Raw genomic sequence first — 22,115 nt, 5'->3', positions numbered from 1 at the left:
CCATCCTAGCTATGGTAAGAAGTGTAAATAGGAGAATCACAGTCCAGGGCAGCTCTGGGAAGAGGGAGGAAGCAAAACTACCTCAAAAACAACTAAAGCAAAAAGCGCTGGGAGATATGGCTCCAGGTAGAATTCCTGCTTAGAAAGCATAAAGCCCTCAATTCAAACCCAAGTACCAAAAGATAGATAGATAGATAGATAGATAGATAGATAGATAGATAGATAGATAGATAGATAGACAGATAGATACATCTGTTCAAGTGTGGAGCTATCTCTAATTTCCCTGTTCCATTTTCCCCTTCATTTATATACCATTTGCATACCATTTATATACACACAGTCTTGATTACTATCACTTGATAATAAATCTTGAAGTCTGGTACAATGATTTTTCCAAGTTTTATCTTTTTCAAATTTATCTTAACTATTCTTTATTTTTTTTTGCAAATTTCTTCTCAGATAAGATAATAAAATAATATTGTCTATACCTACAAGAAGTTTTGCTGAGAGTCTTACAGGAATTGTGTTATATGTGTGTATCAACCTGAGGAGAATTGACATGATTGCTAGTTACATCTTACAAAATGAAAACATTCAATGTCTCTTTGTTTATTTAAATCTTACAATATTGCCTTTTATCAGAATGCTGCAGTTTATAGCATATAACTTCTGGATATAGTCTTATATATGCAGTGAACTTATTTTTCTGTAGTGCTTGAGTGGTGTTGCATTCTTCTTTTTTTGGGGGGTCAGGTGTGAGGCTTGAACCCAGGTCCTGGGTGCTGTCCCTGAGCCCCTTTGTGCTCAAGGCTAGCACTCTATCACTTGAGTCACAGCTCCACTTCTGGTTTGTGAGTGGCTAAAATGGAGATAAGAGTCTCCTGGGGACTTTTCTGTCCAGGCTGGCTTTGAACCACAATCCTCAGGTCTCAGCTAAGATTACAGGCATGAATGCCCAGCCTCACGAAGTTTTAAACTATGCTCCTTGTCTAGTCAGATCTATAGCTTGGCTGAGAGGAAATGAATTATTATTCTTGTTCTTTTCCTGGCCAGGGAGACATTATATCCTTTGATACATGGGCAACTGCTGTATTCAACAGTGGCAGGACATTTAGATACCTAGAAGGGGCATAGAGTTGTATGACAAAGACACAAAGATAGTCTCAAGAAAAATCAAAGTGGGGGGACCAGGGGATATTTCATCTCACAGGGCAAAGGCCCCTAGCTACACTATTATCCAGCATGATGTAAGTAGGAAAGGCAGTGATTTTTGGTCATAACTCATGATGCTTAGATAAGTTCCTTATTCTAAAACAAGGCAGACAACCACAAGCTAAGCATTACATTCATGAGTGACCTGCTTAAGTATAGCTATCTCTGCATCATGATCTTGGATTAGGGCCAGGGTCACCGTGCTCCAGTGCGTGCCACTGCACTCTGCCTCAGTGACCCGTCACGGAGGTGCTCTTGGCCTGGCGCCTCTGCACTCAGCCAGTGCGCCTTCAGCCTGTTAGAACCCTTCTTGGAGAAAGGATGAAATGAAGAGCCCTACTTCTGTTGCACAAATCATCATCCATGCTACTTGAGGATACGCTTTTTAAGCAAAGATGAAGATACTAATTAGTCTTATGAGACCCACTGGCCCCCAAATATCTTGAATGCTGGTGATCACTATCTTCAAACTCTCTGGGGAACCTGCTGTCAGCCACCCTCATTAACATGCATACACTCATCTGATTTTCATCCATGGAAATCACAAAAAGAGAACAGTGGGTTTTGTCTTTCTTTCTTTTTTCTTTTTGGTCAGTTATAGAGCTTGAACTCAGGACCTGGGTGCTGTCCCTGTGCTTTTTCTCTCGAGGCTAGCGTTCTACCACTTGAGCCACAGCGCCACTTCTGGTTTTCTGGTGGTTAACTGGAGTTAAGAGTCTCACGAACTTTCCTGCCCTGGCTGGCTTTGAACTGTGAGCCTCAGATCTCAGTCTCCTAAGTAGCTTAAGATTATAGGCATGAGCCACTGGTGCCCAGTTTTCAGCCTTTTTTTTAAACCATAAAAATCCTAATTTATTGTTTCAAGACTAGAATAGAATCAATGGACAGGCTAGTGCCACAATCCCCCCCGCTTTTTTTTTTTTTTGTCGGTCATGGGGCCTGAACTCTAGGCCTGGACACTGTCCCTCAGCTCTTCAGCTTAAGGCTAGTGCTCTACCACTTAAGCCATAGCGCAACTTCCATTTTTTTCTGCTTATGTGGTGCTGAGGAATCGAACCCGCAGCCTCATTCATGCAAGGCAAGCACTATACCACTGAACCACCTTCCCAGCCCCAATCCCTTTTTTTTCTTTACTAAGCCTGGAACACACGTGAACATACTCATGGATGAATGGGCTGGAGGTGTAGTTCATCAGTGGAATAACTGCCTAGCAACTGCGAGGTACCCTGGTACCAATAAAAGAAAATGGAACTACAGAGAGGGACGGCTCCTCAGTTGTGCGTAGAAGGATAGATCATCTGTCTATTTGATATACTCTGGTGAGTAGTATATTTTAACTTACAAATGAACCAATTTATTGAGAAGAAATTCCAAGAAAAATGCACAGATCAGAATCCCAAATCACAAAATGCACAAGGAAAAAGAAGGCACCATGAATTAAGGCCAGCGAAGACTTCAGGCTAGAGACAAAGATGAGGATATCAAAATTATCAAGAATAGTAGACAAGCCTGAAAACAATAAATTCATTAGGCCCAAATTTCCCATCACATGTTGAGCATCATCTAAACTCCTTGAATAATAACAGAATTGTGAAGAAGCCTTCCCATGTTAGGTGGAAATGGTCTGTCCAAGACTAGAACTGCACAGGCCGGAGAGGTTGATCCTCAGTCACTTATGGCACCCATATCCTTCATCCCATACTAAATGTATCATGAGAAGTTCTTATGTCTAGCTAGTGAGGGAGGGGAGAGAACAAAGTCAGATTTTTGAAGTGGTCAGCCTAATATGCAGGTGCTAGACAGACAGAAATGTTCCATTGTATCCCGATGTAGAGGTCAATCTGAAAATGATTAGGGGCATTCTTCCGGTAGAAGGGAGGATCACCTAAGGTATGGCTCTCACAGAGAGTGGAAATGGGTTGGATGGATGCTGAGGGACATGAAAAGAGCAAGGTTAGAAATGGGTAATAAGGAAGCCCGTGGTAGTTATGTGGATGGGCCTCTTTCAAAGGAGTCAGGGTGGGAAGATATTTTTATATGGGAGGTATATTGAACTCTCTAATAGACAAATCTAATAGATAATCTAACAGACAAATGATCTATCTTTTCATCCACAGTTGAGGGGTCACAGAAAATGGAAAATGTTGGTACTGGGGTACCTCATGCTTGGTAGGCAGATTCTCTATTCCTGAGCCATAGCTCTATCCAGCCCAGCACAGCTCTATACTTGGATGTATATATGTGATCAAGGTTTGGTCAAGTAAATGTCTTTCCAGCATTTGAATTCCTTCTATTCCAATCTTGAAATAATGACCAGAAAAAACCCAAACAGGGATGGGTAGGTAGCTAGCTCAATGGTAGAGTACTTGACTTGCATGCATGAGGCCCTGGGTTCGATTCCTCAGCACCACATAAACAGAAAAGGCTGGAAGTGGCGCTGCGGCTCAAGTGTTAGAGCACTATCCTTAAGCTGAAGAGCTGAGGGACAGCGCCCAGGACTGGCAAAACAAAACAAAACAAAACAAAACAAAACAAAAAAACCAACCAGACAAAAAGATCTCATACCTTATATGTGGGCCAGTTGTTTTCCTATAAGCAGGTTTTGAGACAGGATTGTAGGTCAAAGTCACATAATAGGAAATTGGATGCTTTTGTGGGAGGTGTTTGCTGAATTATAAAGCTTCCTCCTACCCTGATATCAGTACATATTGCCATGAGGTAAGTATTCAGAATTTTGGCTTTCTCCAGTTATACTTTTATCCAAAAGCATGACACACAAGGAATAACTTTGCTATTCCCAAACGTTTGTTGGAAAAACAGCAGGGCACAACGAAAACTCAGGGATGGTATACTTTACCTAGGTGATTAAGGCCACTGGCAAATAAGGAACCTAAAAAAATGGGCTAAATCTTGTTGTAGAAGTGATTTGACATTTTAAGAAGAGCCTTGAAGAGTTTATTATTGAAAATAGTGAACACTTGAAACTCTTTACACAACTACTTGGATCTAGAATTACACTTTGGTGGGGAAAAGAGTGGGTCATGGTATTTTCAGAATAATCAAAATCATCAATTATCTGTAGGACTTTGTCCATCTCTCACAACATACTCAAGTGGCAGCCACCTATGATGAGCTATGATGAATCTCTGGGACGGGGGTTTGAGTCTCAAGCTTCTTGTCAGACTTTTCCCCATTGTAATTTTCTGCTTCAAAGTTGTCTGCAGCGGGAATCGTTTTCGTTGTATCTGTAAAATCAAAGAATGTCGTGGGGGTTGTCTGCTCGTTCTCGTAGAACGTTTCAGGGCTTGATGGATTCATATCATCGAACATGGTTGTGGAGGTTGATATAAAGGAAAAATCATAGAAGGCTGTGGTAGTTTTCTGAATAAGCTTCCTGATTCTAAAGGGTTGACTGGTCGAAATGCAGCAGATTCGATGATTCTTACATAGTTCCCATGGCATCTCTCCATGTTGACATTTTTTCCTGCAGTGTCCCGATTTGCTCAAGCATTTCTTTTCACCACTATAGGCTAAATGATCAAAGGAAAGACCACTGATTTTAGGTTACTGATGTTCTCTGTGTTACCACAGAACTGGATGTCTGTCATCCCATAATAATATTGAGGTTCATACTAAGATTCTGGATGCAAATCTCCAAGTTTGGGCATGTTTGCCCAGATTTCTAGTCCTGACCTCCCACTTGCCCATGTTGAACTTTTCTGAAAGTGAGGTGGATGTTTATCATCAATGGAAAGAAACTTAATGTTCTTAGGAAAGTGTAGTGTTGCTGGATGCCAGTGGCTCACGCCTATATTCCTAGCTACTTAGGAGGCTGAGATCTGAGGATCACAGTTCAAAGCCAGCCTGAGCAGAAAAGTCCGTGAGACTCTGATTTCCAATAAACCACTAGAAAACCGGAAGCGGCGCTGTAGCTCAAGAGGTAGAGCACTAGCCTTGAGCTGAAGAGTGCAGGAACATCACCCAGGCCCAGAGTTCAAGCTCCATGACCGACAAAAAAAAAAAAGTGTGGTGGTGGTGGTGGTGGTGGTGGTGTGTGTGTGTGTATGTGTGTTGTGAATTCTAATGAAATGACCTGGATGTTATGTCAAGCTACCCACATAAAGAAATTAATATGGTTACTGTAATTGAGTTATTTGTATTCGTTCAATTTCTTTGCATACATTCTACTACAAAATGTATATACACATGGGCATATATTATTTGTGTAGTGTAGAGACTCATAAGACAAGGAATAGTTATGTACCTGCATGTTAATTAAGAAATAGAACATTAACTAGAACCTTAGACTAATGTAGGCATTTCTATGAGATACTCACATGGGGACTGGGCTGATGCTTCTCAAGCACTCATGTGCATAGAAGTCTTGCTAAAAGACAGATTGTATTCAACTAACAGGGCAGGGCCTCCCTTCTACATTCTCTAACACATTTTTAAAAGATGCCAATATTGCTGGTCTAAGATTCCACATTCTGTAGTAAATTATCAGGCCATAAAAATACATTGAGAACACCCCAATGTTCAGTAGCATACCTTCTATGTTTTCTAGCCAAAGTCAACAAACTAGGATAAAATTTCCCTTGTAATCAGAAATTAACTAACGTAGGAAAGAATAAAAACTAGATAAGAAGAGTAGTAACAAAAGACCTGGGGCTTGAACTCAGAGCTTAGGCATTGTCCCTGAGCTTTTATGCTCAAGGCTAGCACTCTACCACTTGAGGCACAGCTCTACTTCCAGCTTTTTGGTGGTTAATTGGAGATAAGAGTCTCACAGACTTTCTGGCCTGAGCTAGTTTTGAACCTCGGTGGTCAGATCTTAGCTTCCTGAGTAGCTAGGATTATAGATGTGAGCCACTAGTGCCCAGCTTGGAATGAATTTTTAAACTTTTTAACCCAACCATTTCACTTCTAGAAATATATCTGCTTAAATTCTTGCCAAAAGATGTAAATGTACTTGAACATGTAGGTTCACAGATATGACATTAGGAAATGTTCTAAATTCCTATACATACATTAACAGTTCTTCTCACATTGGAACTTTACAAACTTGTAAAGAATGAGGCAGATCTTAAATAGGGATATGGGAAGATAGCCACAATATATTAAATGAAAGAAGGACTCTTTGTCATCATATTTTCTTTCTATGGAACAGCAATATCTGGACTCATTTCCATGTTGGGTTTGACCATACATTGAAATGTGTCCTGAAAGATATACAAGAAAGAATGGGGGTGGGGTAACAGATCCTCTTCAAGTTCAAAGTTCTAGTTGTGCCTTTAGGTATATTTAAAAATGCAGTAGTGATCAAAGCTTAGACTTTACCATTAGAAAAGAGAAGAAAAGTCCATTCTATCTTCCATGTAAAGATATTTTCTGACTTGATGTTAAATTGCCAACAACAAGACTTAATTGCAAGCTACCACAAGACTTTCAAGCCAAGAAGACATAGGGACTCCAGATTTGGGAATCATTCAATATGTAAGAATCAAGTCAAGAAGCAAGTCAAGCTCTCACTCGGATACCTTAGATGGCAGCTGGGGACCACAGACAACTAACTCTAGATGCTGGGACCATCCTGTCTAGTGAGGATGGCTTGCCTTACTCCTGTCAGGGCTATAATCCCAATATGGAACCTACAGAGGTGCTCAGGTGGGAGAGAACCGTTCCATACTGGAATATTCCATGGGCCAGGATCCCCATTCTATCTTCATTTCTGTAGCTTGGAGGTGGGGAGGGATGGGGAGTGGGGATGGATTCTGATTACCTGGGGTCACTTGGGGCAGGAATGCAAGGATGGTAAGAGTCAGCAACAGAAGTCTCATGATCCTTGGGGATGAAGAAGGCAGTAGATGCCAGGAATCCAGAACGCTGTGTGCAGTGAGAATCTGATCAAGAGTTTTATTGCCCTTTTGACGGTGGGGGCAGAGAGATGGTCACTGAACCAGACAGATAGGTAAAAATGTACTCATGCGAAACCTCCATCTGTTGGTTGCAACTTGGGCATCTGATCTTGGCACTGGGAGGGTATGCAGAGGGTTTTAAGTCTCAGGCTTTGAGTCTGTATTTGGAAACTTGGAGAGGGGGAACTCAGAGACTTCGGGTATATTTTTTAGGATATTCCAGAAATATCAGCATGTTCCTGCCCTTGTTCATTATTTTTTTAAAAAAAAAAGCCTAAGTTTGAGATTTCTCTACCTCTGTGCCTTCTGCATTTGACTGTGAGATTTCTAAGGAGGAACAAGGCCTCTCATTTTTTTTTTTTTTTTTTTTTGGTCGGTAGTGGGACTTGAACTCTGGGCCTGGGCGCTGTCCCTCAGCTCTTCAGCTCAAGGCGAGCGCTCTACCACTTGAGCTACAGCGCCACTTCCGGTTTTCTTGTGGTTTATTGGAGATAGGAGTCTCACAGTCTCTCCTGCCCGGGCTGGCTTTGAACTGCGATCCTCAGATCTCAGCCTCCTGAGTAGCTAGGATTACAGGCGTGAGCCACCAGCGCCCGGCAAGGCCTCTCATTTTTGAAGCTTCAGGGGGAGAAAGCATGTTCTCAGTGAAGATTTTCTTAGCATATAATATCCATATAGAGACCAAATCACTCCAATATATTCTACTGGAGAAAGTGACTTGTTTAGAGTTAATCTGCAGCAGAATTTGAAGATCATTGATAGTAGGACTTAAATAGATTATAATAGGATGCTAATCTATGTCATCCGGAATACTGTCTTTGCCAAAGGTAGCTCCACATTAACTTTACATGTCACTTTTTTGTTGTTATTTTTGGTCTTGGGGCTTGAACTCAGGGCCTGGGTACTGTCCCTGAACAATTTTGCTCAAGGCTAGCACTATACCACTTGAGCCACAGCACCACTTCCAGCTTTTTCTGAGTAGTTTATTGGAGATAAGAGTCTCACAGACTTTCTTGCCCGGGCTGGCTTCAAACTGTGATCCTCTCAGATCTCAGCCTCCTGAGTAGCAAGGATGACAGGTGTGAGCCACAGATGCCTGGCCCTAGATGTTACTTTTGACAAAGGCAACCTGGGGGCAATGGGGGTCTGGGTGTTGTCTGTAAAGGCCCAGGCATTTGGATCTGCTTTTGGGATGCAGGACCCTGCTGTGACCTTTAGGGGTAGCCTAGTCGCCCTAAGCATGAGCCATATTGCCACTCCTGCTCTCTCTGGTTTCCTTGGTCCTAGAAGTCCCTATAGAGCTAGAGAGGAAATGGCTGGCTTTCTGGAACCATTCATCTTACCTGGAGGACTGAGCAAGGCTGTCGTGCTCTTTTGGTGATGGGCTTTTCCCTAATTATCTTTAGAAGTGCATCTTTCGCATAGTAACGGCAGAGCTTCCTCACTATGGGATGGCTGCCCAGGTTGGCCTTGTGACGCTGGGCGGGGACTCTGCAGGGACATGTTGGCCCACATGCTTTCTGTTCTACCTCATAGTAGGGATTGGAAGGCACAGGGAAGGAGAATTGTCTCTCTGCCTATGTCCTGCTGCCCTTGTGTCACTCCAGCAGCAACAATTTGTCTCTTTGCCCCAGCAAAAAATGCTTTCCATCTCCATCTCCCTCCCCCACTCCCCACCTCAGCGTTCATGGAAATTGTTGTCCTTGTGTCTCTTTGAAAGAACAGGTGGTATAGAGTCCTGGTTCAAGTGGTTAAAGCACCTCTTTAGCAAGTGTGAGGTCATGAGTTCAAATCTCAGTACCTCAAAAAGAGAGAAAGCAGGGAGAGAGAGACACACACAGCTTAAAAATAAGAATGGAATCTGTATTTCTCAAGGACTACATCCTTGTCTGTCTCTAAGGGAGACATGCCAAGGTCAAGGCCAATATGGTGTCCTTGAGGTCCTAAGTAGCCTTCAGACTGAACTTCCCAATGGGGGAACCAAAAGAGCTCTTTCATCTCCGTGGTGCTTATGCTGGAACATTTATTTGAGTTTTTTCCCTCTTCCTTGTTTTTTTTTCCCCCTCTGCATTCTTTTCCCCTAACACACATTCTCAAAAGAGCAAATATGACCAAAGTATGGCCAAAGCTTGCATCAAGAAAATAACTCATGGACTCTATAATCAACCAACACTGTCCCTGGTTTCTATTTTGCCCCTGCTCTCCTTCCTCCTCCTCCTCCTCTTCCTCCTCCTTCTTCTTCTTCCTCCTCACCCCTCCTCATCCCTCCTCCTCTCCCCTCCTCCCCCTCCTCACCCCTCCTCCTCTCCCCTCCTCCCCCTCCTCCCCCTCCCTCTCCCTCTCCTCCTCCTCCTCTTCCTCCTCCTCCTCCTCCTCCTCCTCCTCCTCCTCCTCCTCCTCCTCCTCCTCCTCCTCCTCTTCCTCCTTCCCTTCTTTTTATTTGCAGTGTAGAGTTTGATCTCAGGGTCTCACAGCCTTTTTTTGTTTCTGGCCCAGGTGCCTAACTGGACTGCAATCTGCCTATTTTAGGCTTTCCATTGATACAGGTTAAGAGGAAAGCAGGGAATGGTAGCTTCTACAGCCTGCAGATAGCAAGATAAGCCGATGAACTAAACCTTGCTTGAAAATGAAATGGGGGCAGGGGGGCTACAAAAAAAGAGGAAGTAAGACATATAAAAGCATGAAAAAACAAGGATGGGACAATAAACTTTTGGTGTCACAGCTTTATAGGAAACATGCCTGCCAATAAGAAAGCCATCCAATTCTTACTATTCCACCCATGGCCGTGCTCTAACAAAGAAGATGGCCAGGGTGGCAGAGACAAGGTAAACTGCCATCTTCCCCCTTGGCATGTCTATGCCACATGCTCTCTTTCTCTGCCATATTTATTTTCTAGTAAACTTTCCTATCACTTTTAGCTGCTCTAAACTTTCGGGTAATTTTTGGGGTGTTGATGGAGAAGTTAGGGATTAAATATGTCTTTTTCTGACTTGGACTCATCAAATTATTACACCACTAAAACTGGGATGGCAGGCATGTGCCACCATATTTTATACAGCAGCAGCACATTTCTCCCCTCATGCGCTGACAGCATTTTACAACTTAGACACATGAGAATAACGATTCTTTTTCACTGGATTAGATTAGCTTGTATATGCAGTGCTGATGAAAAGATCTCACTCTCCTTTTCTCACATAGGCTGCACTGTGGCCTTTCTCGATCACGTGATCCGGCCTTTGATCCCTCAGGGCTGTCCCTGACCGAGCACCTAGGCCTTGTCTTCGTCAAAGATCATGTCTTTAGAGAGTGGCAGCTATCTTTTTACCAGCCTTGATGCTGGTTCACAGCTGGCTGTGAAAGATGCACTTTCTCACCTCACTTATGTCATTTAAAGTGAGAGAGAAAAAGAAAGAGAGAACAGCTGGGAAGGTGGCTCAGTGGTAGAGCGCTTGCCTTGCATGCATGAGGCCCTGGGTTCAATTCCTCAGCACCATATAAGCAAAAAGAAAAAAGCCGGAAGTGGCGCTGTGGCTCAAGTGGTAGAGCGCTAGCCTTGAGCTGAAGAGCTGGGGGACAGTTCCCAGGCCCAGAGTTCAGGCCCCATGACTGACAAAAAAAAAAAAAAAAGAAAGAAAAGATTTTACTACTGATGATTAGGCTCCATAGTGTGTGTGGGGTTTTTTTTGTTTGTTTTTGTTTTTGTTTTTGTCAGTTGTGGGGATTGAACTCTGGGCCTGGGCGCTGTCCCTCAGTTCTTCAGCTCAAAGTGAGCACTCTACCACCTGAGCCGCAGCACCACTTCCGGTTTTTCTGGTGGTTTATTGGAGATCAGAGTTTCATAGACTTTCCTGCCCATAGACTTTCCAGCTGGCTTTGAACCACCATCGTCAGATCTCAGCCTTCTGAGTAGTTAGTATTACAGGTGTGAGCCACCGATGCTGGCTTTTTCCATAATTTGTTTTGAGCTCTTCTAGAATTGCTGCTCATTGGTATCGTATCCAGATAGAGAAAGCAGCTCCTATTTCCATGTGCAGGTCTATTGTGACTCTTCTGGCAGACTTTGATACTTGTGAAAGGTGTTCTAGATAAATGTTTTAATGATTGTGCATTAAAAATTATTTCTTAACAGATATAAAAACTATACGAATCTCAATGCAGTAATAGGACGCTTTGATACTTACAGGTTGGCTAGTGTGTTCATTCGTTAGTGTATTTTGTGAGATAATGTCTTCCTAGGTAGCTTAGGCTGGCTTAGAACTCACTATGCAGTGCAGGCTGGCCTTAAACTTCCCATCATCTGATTTCTGCCTTCTGAGTGCTGGGATTATAGACATAGGCCACCATGCTTAGTCACATTGTGTAATGTTGACATCAAGTGAAACTTATGTATCTTCTCAAACATTTCTCATTGTCCTGTGATTAAAAAAAATCTTTCCTTATGGTTTCTGGAAATGTACAGAATATTATGCCTGTCTAGAGTTGCCCTTCCATGCAATAGCACCTTAGAACTCCTGTTCCCAATGGGACTGTGGGGGATTTTGTGATTATTTTGCTAGGAAATGCACAGTTGTAGCTTTGTAGAGACGTATTCAGTGTTTGTACATTGACTTTTCTGTTTTCATTCTTTTTCTCTTCCTTTCAAAATGAACAGAAAGAGCAGTGATATCTTGCTCCTGAGTCCCTTCTTGGCTCTTTGTTTCCCTTCTTCTTAGTGCAGCAACAAAGACATGATGTTATTAGAAGTTATTAAAGCACTTCTCAGGAAAAGCAATTTTTAAAAATTTTGTTTTATGGTAAAGATGTTGTACAGAGGGGTTACAGTTAAATGAGTTAAATGTCCAGCATTGTTATCCCCTCCTTTGTTTTTTTCCTATTATCCCTTCCCTCTCCCATCTTCCCCGCTCCTCCCCCAAGTTGTAAAGTTCATTTCCAACATAGTGGCTTGTGGGTATCATTGTTGCAATGGGTCATCCTGTGACCTTGTTTCAGCATTTTGTTATTCCCCTTCCCCTCCCCAAATTAGATAAATGTATAAACAAGATGCATGGTACCAAAATCAAATACAGTGACAACACAGGATATACCTTAGAGGGAAGAACATACAAAAGAAACAAAAAAAAATCACATATTTCATTAAAAACAACAACAACAACAACAAAGAAAAACCTTTGTGTCCAGGAAAAGCAATTGTTTGAACATAAATTACTGCCATTGAGAAAAACTTTAATGGTTTTGTGTTGGGTCTTCGTCCATCCCACGAAAGACGAACTGGGTCCTAGGAAAGGTGAGTACGCCATTCCCCAGCATCCCTCAGCCCGGGAGACAATCAGACACAGCAGGGAGCCAAATCCAGCAGGTAAAAAAATCGTTTATTAACAGAGAGCAGCCCTTTTTAAAGCCAAAAAGGGCGGGTGGCATGGCAAGGGAGGAAGAGGAACCAATCACTGTCAAGGTCACACCCTATCAGGCACCTAAGCGTTCACGGGCTGTTTTTTGTTTTGTTTTGTTTTTTTTTTGTCGGTCGTGGGGCTTGAACTCTGGGCCTGGGCGCTGTCCCTCAGCTCTTCAGCTCAAGGCTAGCGCTCTACCACTTGAGCTACAGCACCACTTCCGGTTTTCTGGTGGTTTATTGGAGATAGGAGTCTCACGGTCTCTCCTGCCCGGGCTGGCTTTGAACCGCGATCCTCAGATCTCAGCCTCCTGAGTAGCTAGGATTACAGGTGTGAGCCACCAGCGCCCGGCTTTCACGGGCTGGTTAGGCACTGATCGTAAGGCAAATTGGGCTCTGCCCACTCTACCCTCTCCCAGCGCCATCTTTGCTGCCCATGTGCTCTACAGTTTTGTATGTATCAGACAAAAGGATTCTTGGTGGCTCATGCCTGTAATCCTAGCTGAGATTTGAGGATCACATTTCAAAGCCAGCCTGGGTAGGAAAGTCCATGAGACTCTGATCTCCAACTAACCACCAGAAAACCGGAAGTGGTGCAGAGACTCAAAGGGCTAGTGCACTAGCCTTGGGCAGAAGAGCTCAAAGACAGGGCTCAGGCCCAGAGTTCAAGCCCCATGACTGACAAAAACAAAAAGTATTTTCACTGAGCACATTGCAAAGTGAATGTACAAGGAATTCCATATTCCTGCAGTCTCCTGAGATCTCAGACACCCCATTATCTCCATAGCCCCCTACACCTGCAAAGACCTTGTTGATTTTTCTGCAAATGTATAAGGACTCTGTGTGTGTGTGTGTGTGTGTGTGTGTGTGTGTGTGTGTGTGTGTGTATCTGTGTGTGTCTGTGTCTGTGTCTGTGTGTGAACTCAGGGCCTGGGCACGGCTCCTGAGCTGTTTTGCTTAAGTCTAGACCACTACCACTTGAGACACAGCTTTACTTTTGACTTATTTAATGCCTTAGTTAGAGATGAGTTTCACAGACTTTCCTGCTCACATTAGTTTTGAACCATGATCTCTCCTGAGTAGCTAGCATTACAGGTGTAAGCCATGGGTGCTATAAAAGGACTTCTGTAGTACTCCTCTCTCTGTCTCTGTCTCTGTCTCTGTCTCTGTCTGTCTGTCTGTCTCTCTCTCTCTCTCTCTCTCTCTCTCTCTGTGTCTCTCTCTCTCCCCTTTCTATATTGTAGATCTCAAGCTTACATTTTCTCTGTCTGCCCCTAACCACTGGGATTGCAGCACTAGTCCTTGAAATTGTTTCTTCTACTCACCATTGGTGAAATGCGTTTCAACAAGAAGCCCTCCCTGACGCATGTGCTCGGCTAGGAAAGACTCAACACAGTTTGACAAAGCGACTCTTGTGAAGATAGTGCTAAGGAGCTCTGTGAAATTCCCAACTCTGGTTTGCTCCCCTGTCCTAGGAAATCCATCTTGCCCTCCCCGAGGTCCACACTTGTCATGTTGATTGTACTTGTCATATTCTCATCAGTTCTGAAAGATAAAATCCTCAGAAAGAGATCTCTCCGCCTTGTGCCTCTTCTCAGAAACACAGAACAAACAATGCTAATGACTCCAGAGGTGGTTTCATCCAAATCCAATGGTACACTATAGTAGCTATGAAGAAAATATTGATAAAATGATGTCATTGCACAGCCTGTCTTTGTGAAGAAAATGTACCTCGTTCAAGACCTTAGATAAGTCTCTGTTCTCTCCCTTGGGCACGGCCTTGGCAAAGCTCCTCTTTCCCTATCCGTATCTGTAATTACTGTATGTGCTGTTAGTTAGAACCAAGTCAGATACAAATATTCTGGACTTCAAGTTTTATTTCCTGGTCTTTGCTTGCATCTATTTTTTTCTCTGATGCCTTCTATATGAACAGATGGCTGGGAAGAAGAGCTGTGTAATGCCTCGGGGGTGGGAGAGCTAGGACAGTTCATGAAATGATGTAAAAGCTACAAAGGAGTTTGAAGGCTTTTATCCGAAAGAAATAGCACATGTTGGGGCTGGGAAGGTGGCTCAGTGGTAGAGCGCTTGCCTTGCATGCCTGAGGCCCTGGGTTCGATTCCTCAGCACCACATAAGCAAAAAGAAAAAAGCCGGAAGTGGTGCTGTGGCTCAAGTGGTAGAGCGTTAGCCTTGAGCTGAAGAGCTGAGGGACAGTGCGCAGGCCCAGAGTTCAGGCCCCACAACCGGACACCCCCCCCAAAATAGCACATGTTTAAGGAGATAGATAGGTTTGCTATGATTTATACATTATGCAATCTTCACATGGATCGAAACATCACATGCTACCCTACAAATAGGCACAATTGTGTCCACTTTTATGTATTATTATTTTTAATCCTAAACACAGAAGGATGATAATTGATAATAAATTTTATTCATTCAGTTTTACTGAGGTATAACTGACAAACTTTACATATTTAAGTTATGCAATTATGTATGTATGTATATAGTCCTGGCCCTGGGGCAGGGCCTGCGCACTGTCCTTGAGTTCCACTTCTAGCTTTTTTTGTGGTTACTTGGAGATAAAAGACTCATGGCCTTTCTTGTCCAGGGTGACTTTGAACCATGATCCTTAAATCTCAGCCTCCTGAGTAGCTAGGATTACAGGTGTGAGCCACCAGCACCTGACACAAAGATATCTTGTAATATGCATACCCATTGTGAACTGAATACAAAAAGTAGTCAACATATCCATTGATTTTCATGATTATAATTTTCTTTCTTTTCTTTTTCTTTTTTGTTGGTGAGGACACTTAGGGTGTACTAGTAAGTAGTAAGTATACAGCCTTGAAACTTCTTCATCTGGCATGTCAGGTTTCCTGCCTTTTGACCTTGTTTCTCTTCCCCCATCCCACAACTGACACCGTACTCTCTGCTTCCACCAGTCTGGTGATTTTAGGTTCCACACATAAGTGATGCCATACTCTGTCTTTCTAGGTCTGGCTGACCCTACATAGTGTCTTCCAAGCTGTAATCTATCTACTCATGAGACTGAGATCTGAGGATGGAAGCTCAAATGACAGGACTTTCAAGAAAGTCTGTGAGACCCTTATTTCCAATTAACTTGCAAAAATGGAACTGTGGCTCAAGTGGTAGAGCACTAGCCTTGAGTTGAAAAGGCTAAGGGACAATGTCCAGGCCTTGAGTTCAAGCCCCCGGTACAAAAAGAAAGAGTGAGAGAGAGGGGAAAAGAAGAGAGGGGAAGACAAAAAGAGAAAAAAAAGATAGAGGGAGAGAGGGAAGGAAGGAGGAAAGGAAGAAGGAAGAAAGAAGGAAGGAAGGAAGGAAGGAAGAAAGGAATGGAGGGAGGGAGGGAGGGAAAGGCCATATAACATATGCATTAAAGTCAAAAGTTATCAACACTTAGTTACTATTCTGTCTAGATTTTTCTCTCTTCTGCTCTTTCCCTAACATCTAATATTTAATGTTCAGCTCATTGTTAAACTGTTATTATGAAAGCAATATACGCCATTATCTATTAAAATACAGAAAAACAATACTGAAACAATGTAACACATACTTCTGTCACCTAGCTATTGCCTTCTTTTGTGCTATAGTGCTATCTTTTCATATACATAGATTTCACTTAAGAAATGAAACCTTCCACACATACTGTATTATAGCCTTCTTTTGTTTAATTGATCATTATCTTTCAATTTTAGTGCACTTTTCTCTCATTTCATACCTATTGTAAATTCTAAGTTCCCCTAATTGGATCAAAAATGTCCTCTAAAGTTTGTATGGCATAGTAAACCACCACATTTTAAATGTCAAAGAACAACCAATACCCTAGGACAGAAATAACAAAGCCAGAATCTTGATTCTTGCTATACATTAATAAGACAGCTCCAATTTTTTAATCGTCTGAAAGGGAAGGACATAATTATAAGCAAACAAAACCTTGGAAATAACTATAAATGTGAGAAAAGTTCCAAGTAATAAAACTCTGTCATGAGGAACTGTGCATAACTACTTCAAAGGCAAGTAGCCCCTCCAGGCTTATACTAGATAGAAGAGAGGCAGACCTGAAACCATCAACAGAGCATGAAGACCAGGCCATGGCACAGACAGCCCTCTCCCACGAAGCCCCAGGCTCCTGATGTGCTAACCTTAAGGTCTTGCTGATTTTACCTCTCACACTCCTTGTTCATGCTCTTTTGCTCAGGCACAATTGATAGCATTTCCTATTTTTTAGTCTCAAACATGTCCTGGTTACATAAATCATAGACGAACTGTATGATCACTTCAGATCAAGCAAGCTTGGAGGGAGTAACATTGCAGGATTATATAAGCTGTTCCAGAACATTGTGTAAATGCAAAAGTTGCTCAAATGATTTTTTTTTTTTGGGTCCGGTCGTGGGGCCTGAACTCTGGGCCTTGGCGCTGTCCCTCAGCTCTTCAGCTCAAGGCTAGTGCTCTACCACTTGAGCCACAGCGCCACTTCCGGCTTTTTTCCTTTTGCTTATGTGATGCTGAGGAATCGAACCCAGGGCCTCAGGCATGCAAGGCAAGCACTCTACCACTGAGCCACCTTCTCAGCCCCGCTCAAATGGTTTTGAGAGGTTAATGTCAGGCTGATTTCAAGACACAGATGAACAATGGAGAACAGAAATAGGCCGGGCTGGGAAGGTGGCTTAGTGGTAGAGTGCTTGCTTTGCATGTATGAGGCCCTGTGTTCGATTCCTCAACACCACATAAACAGAAAAGGCTGGAGGTAGGCACTGTGGCTCAAGTGGTAGAGCGCTAGCAGTGAGCTGAAGAGCTGAGGGATGGTGTCCAAGCCCAGAGTTTAAGCCCCATGACCACCACCAAAAACAACAACAAAAAAGGGAAAAGGAAAAAGAAAAGGAAAGTAATAATGGGCCATCTCTCTTCCATATGTCTATGCCCAGATCCCTAGCAAAACGGCACACAACTGAATCTGATAATGTGTGACAAAGATATACAACTACCAAGCAGGACATAACTGAAACCCATGGGGATCGCGTCAAAGCAGAAAATGGAACCACTGAATTCTACCTCAATAGATGACAAGCAAATCAGAGGACAGCCCACATGACAGAAAAGCCATGTCCTCGATTTCAGAAATAAATTATAGTAGACTATCTTTGCTAGTTGAAAAGAGAGAAAAACTTACAAAACACGATAAAGATTAAGTACCAAGACTTTTTAGCTAATCTTGAATTTATTTAAGGAGTTTTGGGTATTTTTCTCCTTAAAATTGGAAAGCAAACGTGAATCCCCATTCATATTTCTTCTATTTATTACAAGGGTGGAGGGGCCTGGCCCTTGTTATTAGCAAATGAGGAGCCTGCCCTCTAGGTCTTTGGAAATTGACAAACAAATCCATGCATTTATGGGAATAAATGGGAAAAGAAGATTTTGAGGAGGAAAGTTAGTTAGAAGACTAGTTTGGGGATATTCAAGTTGATCAGAAACCCATAGTAATAAGCAATTGGTGCCAAGCTCTCTCCCCCTCTCATTCCCCCCTTCCCCTTCTCTCCTCCCTTCCTCCCTTCCTTTCCTTTTATTGTATTTATTTTTTGTGCTGGGGTGAACTTAGGACGTGGAATGTGGTAGTATCCTGTGCTGTGGAGCTATTTCCCCAGCTTAGGAAGAAATGTTTGTGATGGAAAGATAAACTAAGAGAACAAACTACAGTTTGCTAATAAAACTAGTTCTACATTGTTGTGTGAGGGAAAATGATACACTAGAATGTTGGGAGTCAGATGAGATGGTGTTTAGTTTTTTTAAAATTACATTTATTTCTTTGTGATAAAGGGAATCGAATCCAGGACCTTGTGCTAAGCAAGCACCCTACCACTTCAGATACACGCCTAGACCTCCCCCCCCACACACACACCTCTTTTAATGACAGAGACTCATTATGTTCTGCTATGTTGTGGCCCAGGCTAGCTGCAAACCTATGAGCCTCCTGCCTCTGCTTCGGCCTCATGAGTAGCTGGGATTACAGGCGTGCACCACCATGTCTGGCCAAGCATGGTATTTTTCATTATATATCAATAAACAAGGACATTTTATACATGCATATACATATTAACAATTATGACAAAACAATAAAGTTCCTGGAATGAACATAGGAAAGTATGTTTATGACTTTGAGATAACCAAAGGTTCTTTTTTTAATCTCATGGTACTAGAATTTGACTCAGGCCTTGCACTTGCTATGCAAGAACTCTACCACTTAAACCACTGTCCCAGCCTTTTTTTTTTTTTTTTGCTGATCCTGGGCCTTGAACTCAGCCTGGGCACTGTCCCTAAGCTTCTTTTGCTCAAAGCTAGTGCTCTACTACTTGAGCTATAGCACCAATTCCAGCTTTTTCTGTGATTAATTGGAGATATTCTCATAGACTTTCCTGCCTGGGCTGGCTTCAGACCACCATCCTCAGATCTCAGTCTCCTGAGCATCTAGGATCACAGGAGCGAGACACCTGGCACCCAGCATCACAGCCCCCTGCTTTGTTGTTTTCTGAATAGGGACTCACTTTTTCCCTGCGATGATCTGACACTGAGTAACTGAGGAGAGAAAAAGAAGGAGAAGGAAGAGGAGGAAAAGGAGGAGGAAGAAGAGGAGGAGGAGGAGGAGGAGGAGGAGGAGGAGGAGGAGGAGGAGGAGGAGGAGGAGGAGGAGGAGGAGGAGGAGGAGGAGGAGGAGGAGAAGAAGAAGAAGAAGAAGAAGAAGAAGAAGAAGAAGAAGAAGAAGAAGAAGAAGAAGAAGAAGAAGAAGAAGAAGAAGAAGAAGAAGGAGACACCTATAAGTTATCATTTTAGCTGGCAGAAAAACTTAAAAGGTTTAATGGTACTGGGTACTGATGGCTCACGCCTGTAATCCTAGCTACTCAGGAGGCTGAGATCTGAGGATCACACTTTGAAGCTAGCTAGTGCAGGAAAGTCCATGAGGTGCTTATCTCTAATAAACTACTCAGAAAAATCTGGAAATGGAGCTGTGGCTCAAGGGGTAGATCACTAGCCTTGAGCACAAAGAGGCTCAGGACAGTACCTAGGCCCAGAGTTTAAGTCCCAGGACCAGTAAAAATAAAAATAAAAAAGTTTAATGTTCAGGGTAACTAAAAGGTAACAAGAATCCATTTATCTTGCCCATACTCCATTTGAGACCCCCTCTCCCACCTCTCATTTTAAGTTACTGCCAGGGGATTATAACTTCAGTGGGATCTGCAGTCCATTGGTCACTGAATGTGGGTCTTATACATGAAGTGTGTGCCATATCTTGTTATATCTTCACTTTTATGTAAGTGTGAAATATTAATAATGTCTAATAGGGACTTTCTAAGGATGACAACAATGTAGCCTGCCAATGGAAAACTTGTTTTCCTCTTTTTGGAGACAAGATCTGGTGCCAGATCTTGTCTGTAGGAGCAGCTTTGTCTATGAGACATGTTCTCAAGGGGGATTATGCTATCATTTGGCCACTTATAGGAGCAGCTTTGTCTATGAGACATGTTCTCAAGGGGGATTATGCTATCATTTGGCCACACGATGGCGACATAAATCCAGGGAAATGAGCTGTTCCTCTTTTTCTGAATGTTTTCTGTAGTGTCTGGTAAGGGCATAGGTTCAATCTCTTTTCATAGTGTTTCCAAACTTTGAATTTTCATAGAACCCATGGGAAGCCTTTGGACCAGTGACGCCAGTCTCTTAATTTAGTCAAAGGATTCTTTGCGGGTAAGTTTCCTTCATCTCACATAGAAATTATCCCCAAAGCTCATCACATGTTAAGAGCCCTCTCCAGTCCTTCTTTGCTGAGAAAAAGTTTAAAAGGTTGTTATCCTATTGCACCCGGCCTAGGTCACAGGAAAAGCATGGAACATTTCAGTTAGTGCTGCCTTTGTTTCATTCATGGGATAGGTATAAGAGATTGGATCAAAGTTGAGGAATTGTAGAGTAGGAAGAATGAAGGGCATTTTGGTATTGTTATACATTGTAGTGGAGAGCTTGTAAGATTTTAGAACAGAGTTATATTGGAAAAACGAATGGGGAATGCACCCAGGATAATCAACTCAATTTTCAGAGCTGGGCTTTGGGTGATGTTTCGGTGATGTCTAAAGAGGAAATGGTATTTTGTTGTTGCTGTTCAGTAGAAGAAGAGTTGGGTAAAAGTGAGAGTTGAATTAGAGATATCTGAATTTAGACTGTTTTGGACTGACACGACGAATTGGGATTGAGTGTCTCTTATGGTGCTGTGTTTGTGTTGTATTTTGTAATTGGGCCTAGGGTGGTTATTAGCCTGGGTTTGGGGTTAAGTTTGAACACATCACAGCAGGGCTGTCATGATTGGCATGGGGAAAGCATTAGCCCTTTATCAGAGATATGACTTTGCAAGTACTTTTTCCTATTCTGTTGGTACCTTTTCCATTTTGTCAAGATGCTTTTTAGATGAATGAATTCTACTTATCTATTTTTTAATCTACATGCCCTATACTTTGGGGATTATATTCAATAAACTCTTGTATTGCTAATATTGAGATATTTTCTCTCTGTTTTCTTCTAAGAGTTCTATAATTTCAAATTTTATGTTTATGTCTTTAATCAATTTCAAGTTGATTTTTATGTGTATGGTGTAAGATGAGGATCCAACTTACTTCTTTTGCATGCTGATACCCAGTTTTCCCAACAGCGTTCATTGAAGAGACCACATTCTCATGTGTAAGCTAGATTACTATACAGGACAGCTTTTTTTTTTTTTTTTTTTGCCAGTCATGGGGCCTGAGCTCTGGGCCTGGGCGCTGTCCCTCAGCTCTTCAGCTCAAGGCTAGCACTCTACCACTTGAGCCACAGCGCCACTTCTGGCTTTTTCTGCTTATGCGGTGCTGAGGAATCGAACCCAGGGCCTCATGCATGAAAGGCAAGCACTCTACTACTGAGCCACCTTCCCAGCCCATACAGGACAGCTTTTACAGTTAACTATTGTTAACACACTGTGTATTTTTAAAATTGCTGAAAAAAGGACATCTTCACCTAAGATTTTCTGGATAAAAAATAATAAAGTAAGAGATAGGAGATAACCTCTGAAGATAATGGACATGTTTCTGGCATGGATAGGGTCATAGTTCCATTGGTGTGTACTTATCCCCAAACTCACCAAGATGAATACATAAAATATGTAAAGCCTTTTGTGTATCAATTATAACTCAATTAAGTGGTTTTTAGAAAACAAACAAGGCCAGGTACCGGTGGTTCATGATTGTAATCATTGCTACTCAAAGGCTGAGACCTGAGGATCAAGGTTCAAAGCTAGCCAGGGCAGAAAAGGTCCCCATGAGACCCTTATCTTCAATTAACCCTTCAAAGCCCAGAAGTAGAGCTGTAGCTCCAAGTGGTAGAGCACTAGCCTTGAGCAAAAGGAGCTTAGGGACAGTGCCCAGGCCCAGAGTTCAAGCCCCAGGACTGGCACTAGTACTACTACTTCTACTACTACTACTATTACTACTACTACTACTACCAAAGATAGTATTCTATGCTTCAGAAGTTGTACACAGTATCGTTTCCTAGAAAACT

At 42.5% G+C, this 22,115-nt stretch overlaps 1 protein-coding gene across 1 annotated transcript; it reads right to left on the bottom strand.

Moving 5' to 3' along the window:
* Positions 1 to 4,144: 4,144 nt before the first annotated feature.
* LOC138817301 (defensin beta 118-like) lies at positions 4,145 to 7,136 on the bottom strand. Its single transcript, XM_070007771.1, has 2 exons — positions 6,995 to 7,136; positions 4,145 to 4,742 (listed from the first exon to the last, which is right to left on the bottom strand). The coding sequence occupies exons 1-2, from the start codon at positions 7,050 to 7,052 to the stop codon at positions 4,336 to 4,338; spliced, it is 465 nt and encodes a 154-aa protein (XP_069863872.1). The 5' UTR covers positions 7,053 to 7,136; the 3' UTR covers positions 4,145 to 4,335.
* Between the last annotated feature and the right edge of the window lie 14,979 nt (positions 7,137 to 22,115).

The sequence above is a fragment of the Dipodomys merriami genome, unplaced genomic scaffold (genome assembly GCF_024711535.1).
Source record: "Dipodomys merriami isolate MVZ:Mamm:240054 unplaced genomic scaffold, mDipMer1.0.p SCAF_7, whole genome shotgun sequence".
Lineage (NCBI taxonomy): Eukaryota > Metazoa > Chordata > Mammalia > Rodentia > Heteromyidae > Dipodomys > Dipodomys merriami.
This window is presented reverse-complemented; position numbering and strand designations above follow the sequence as displayed.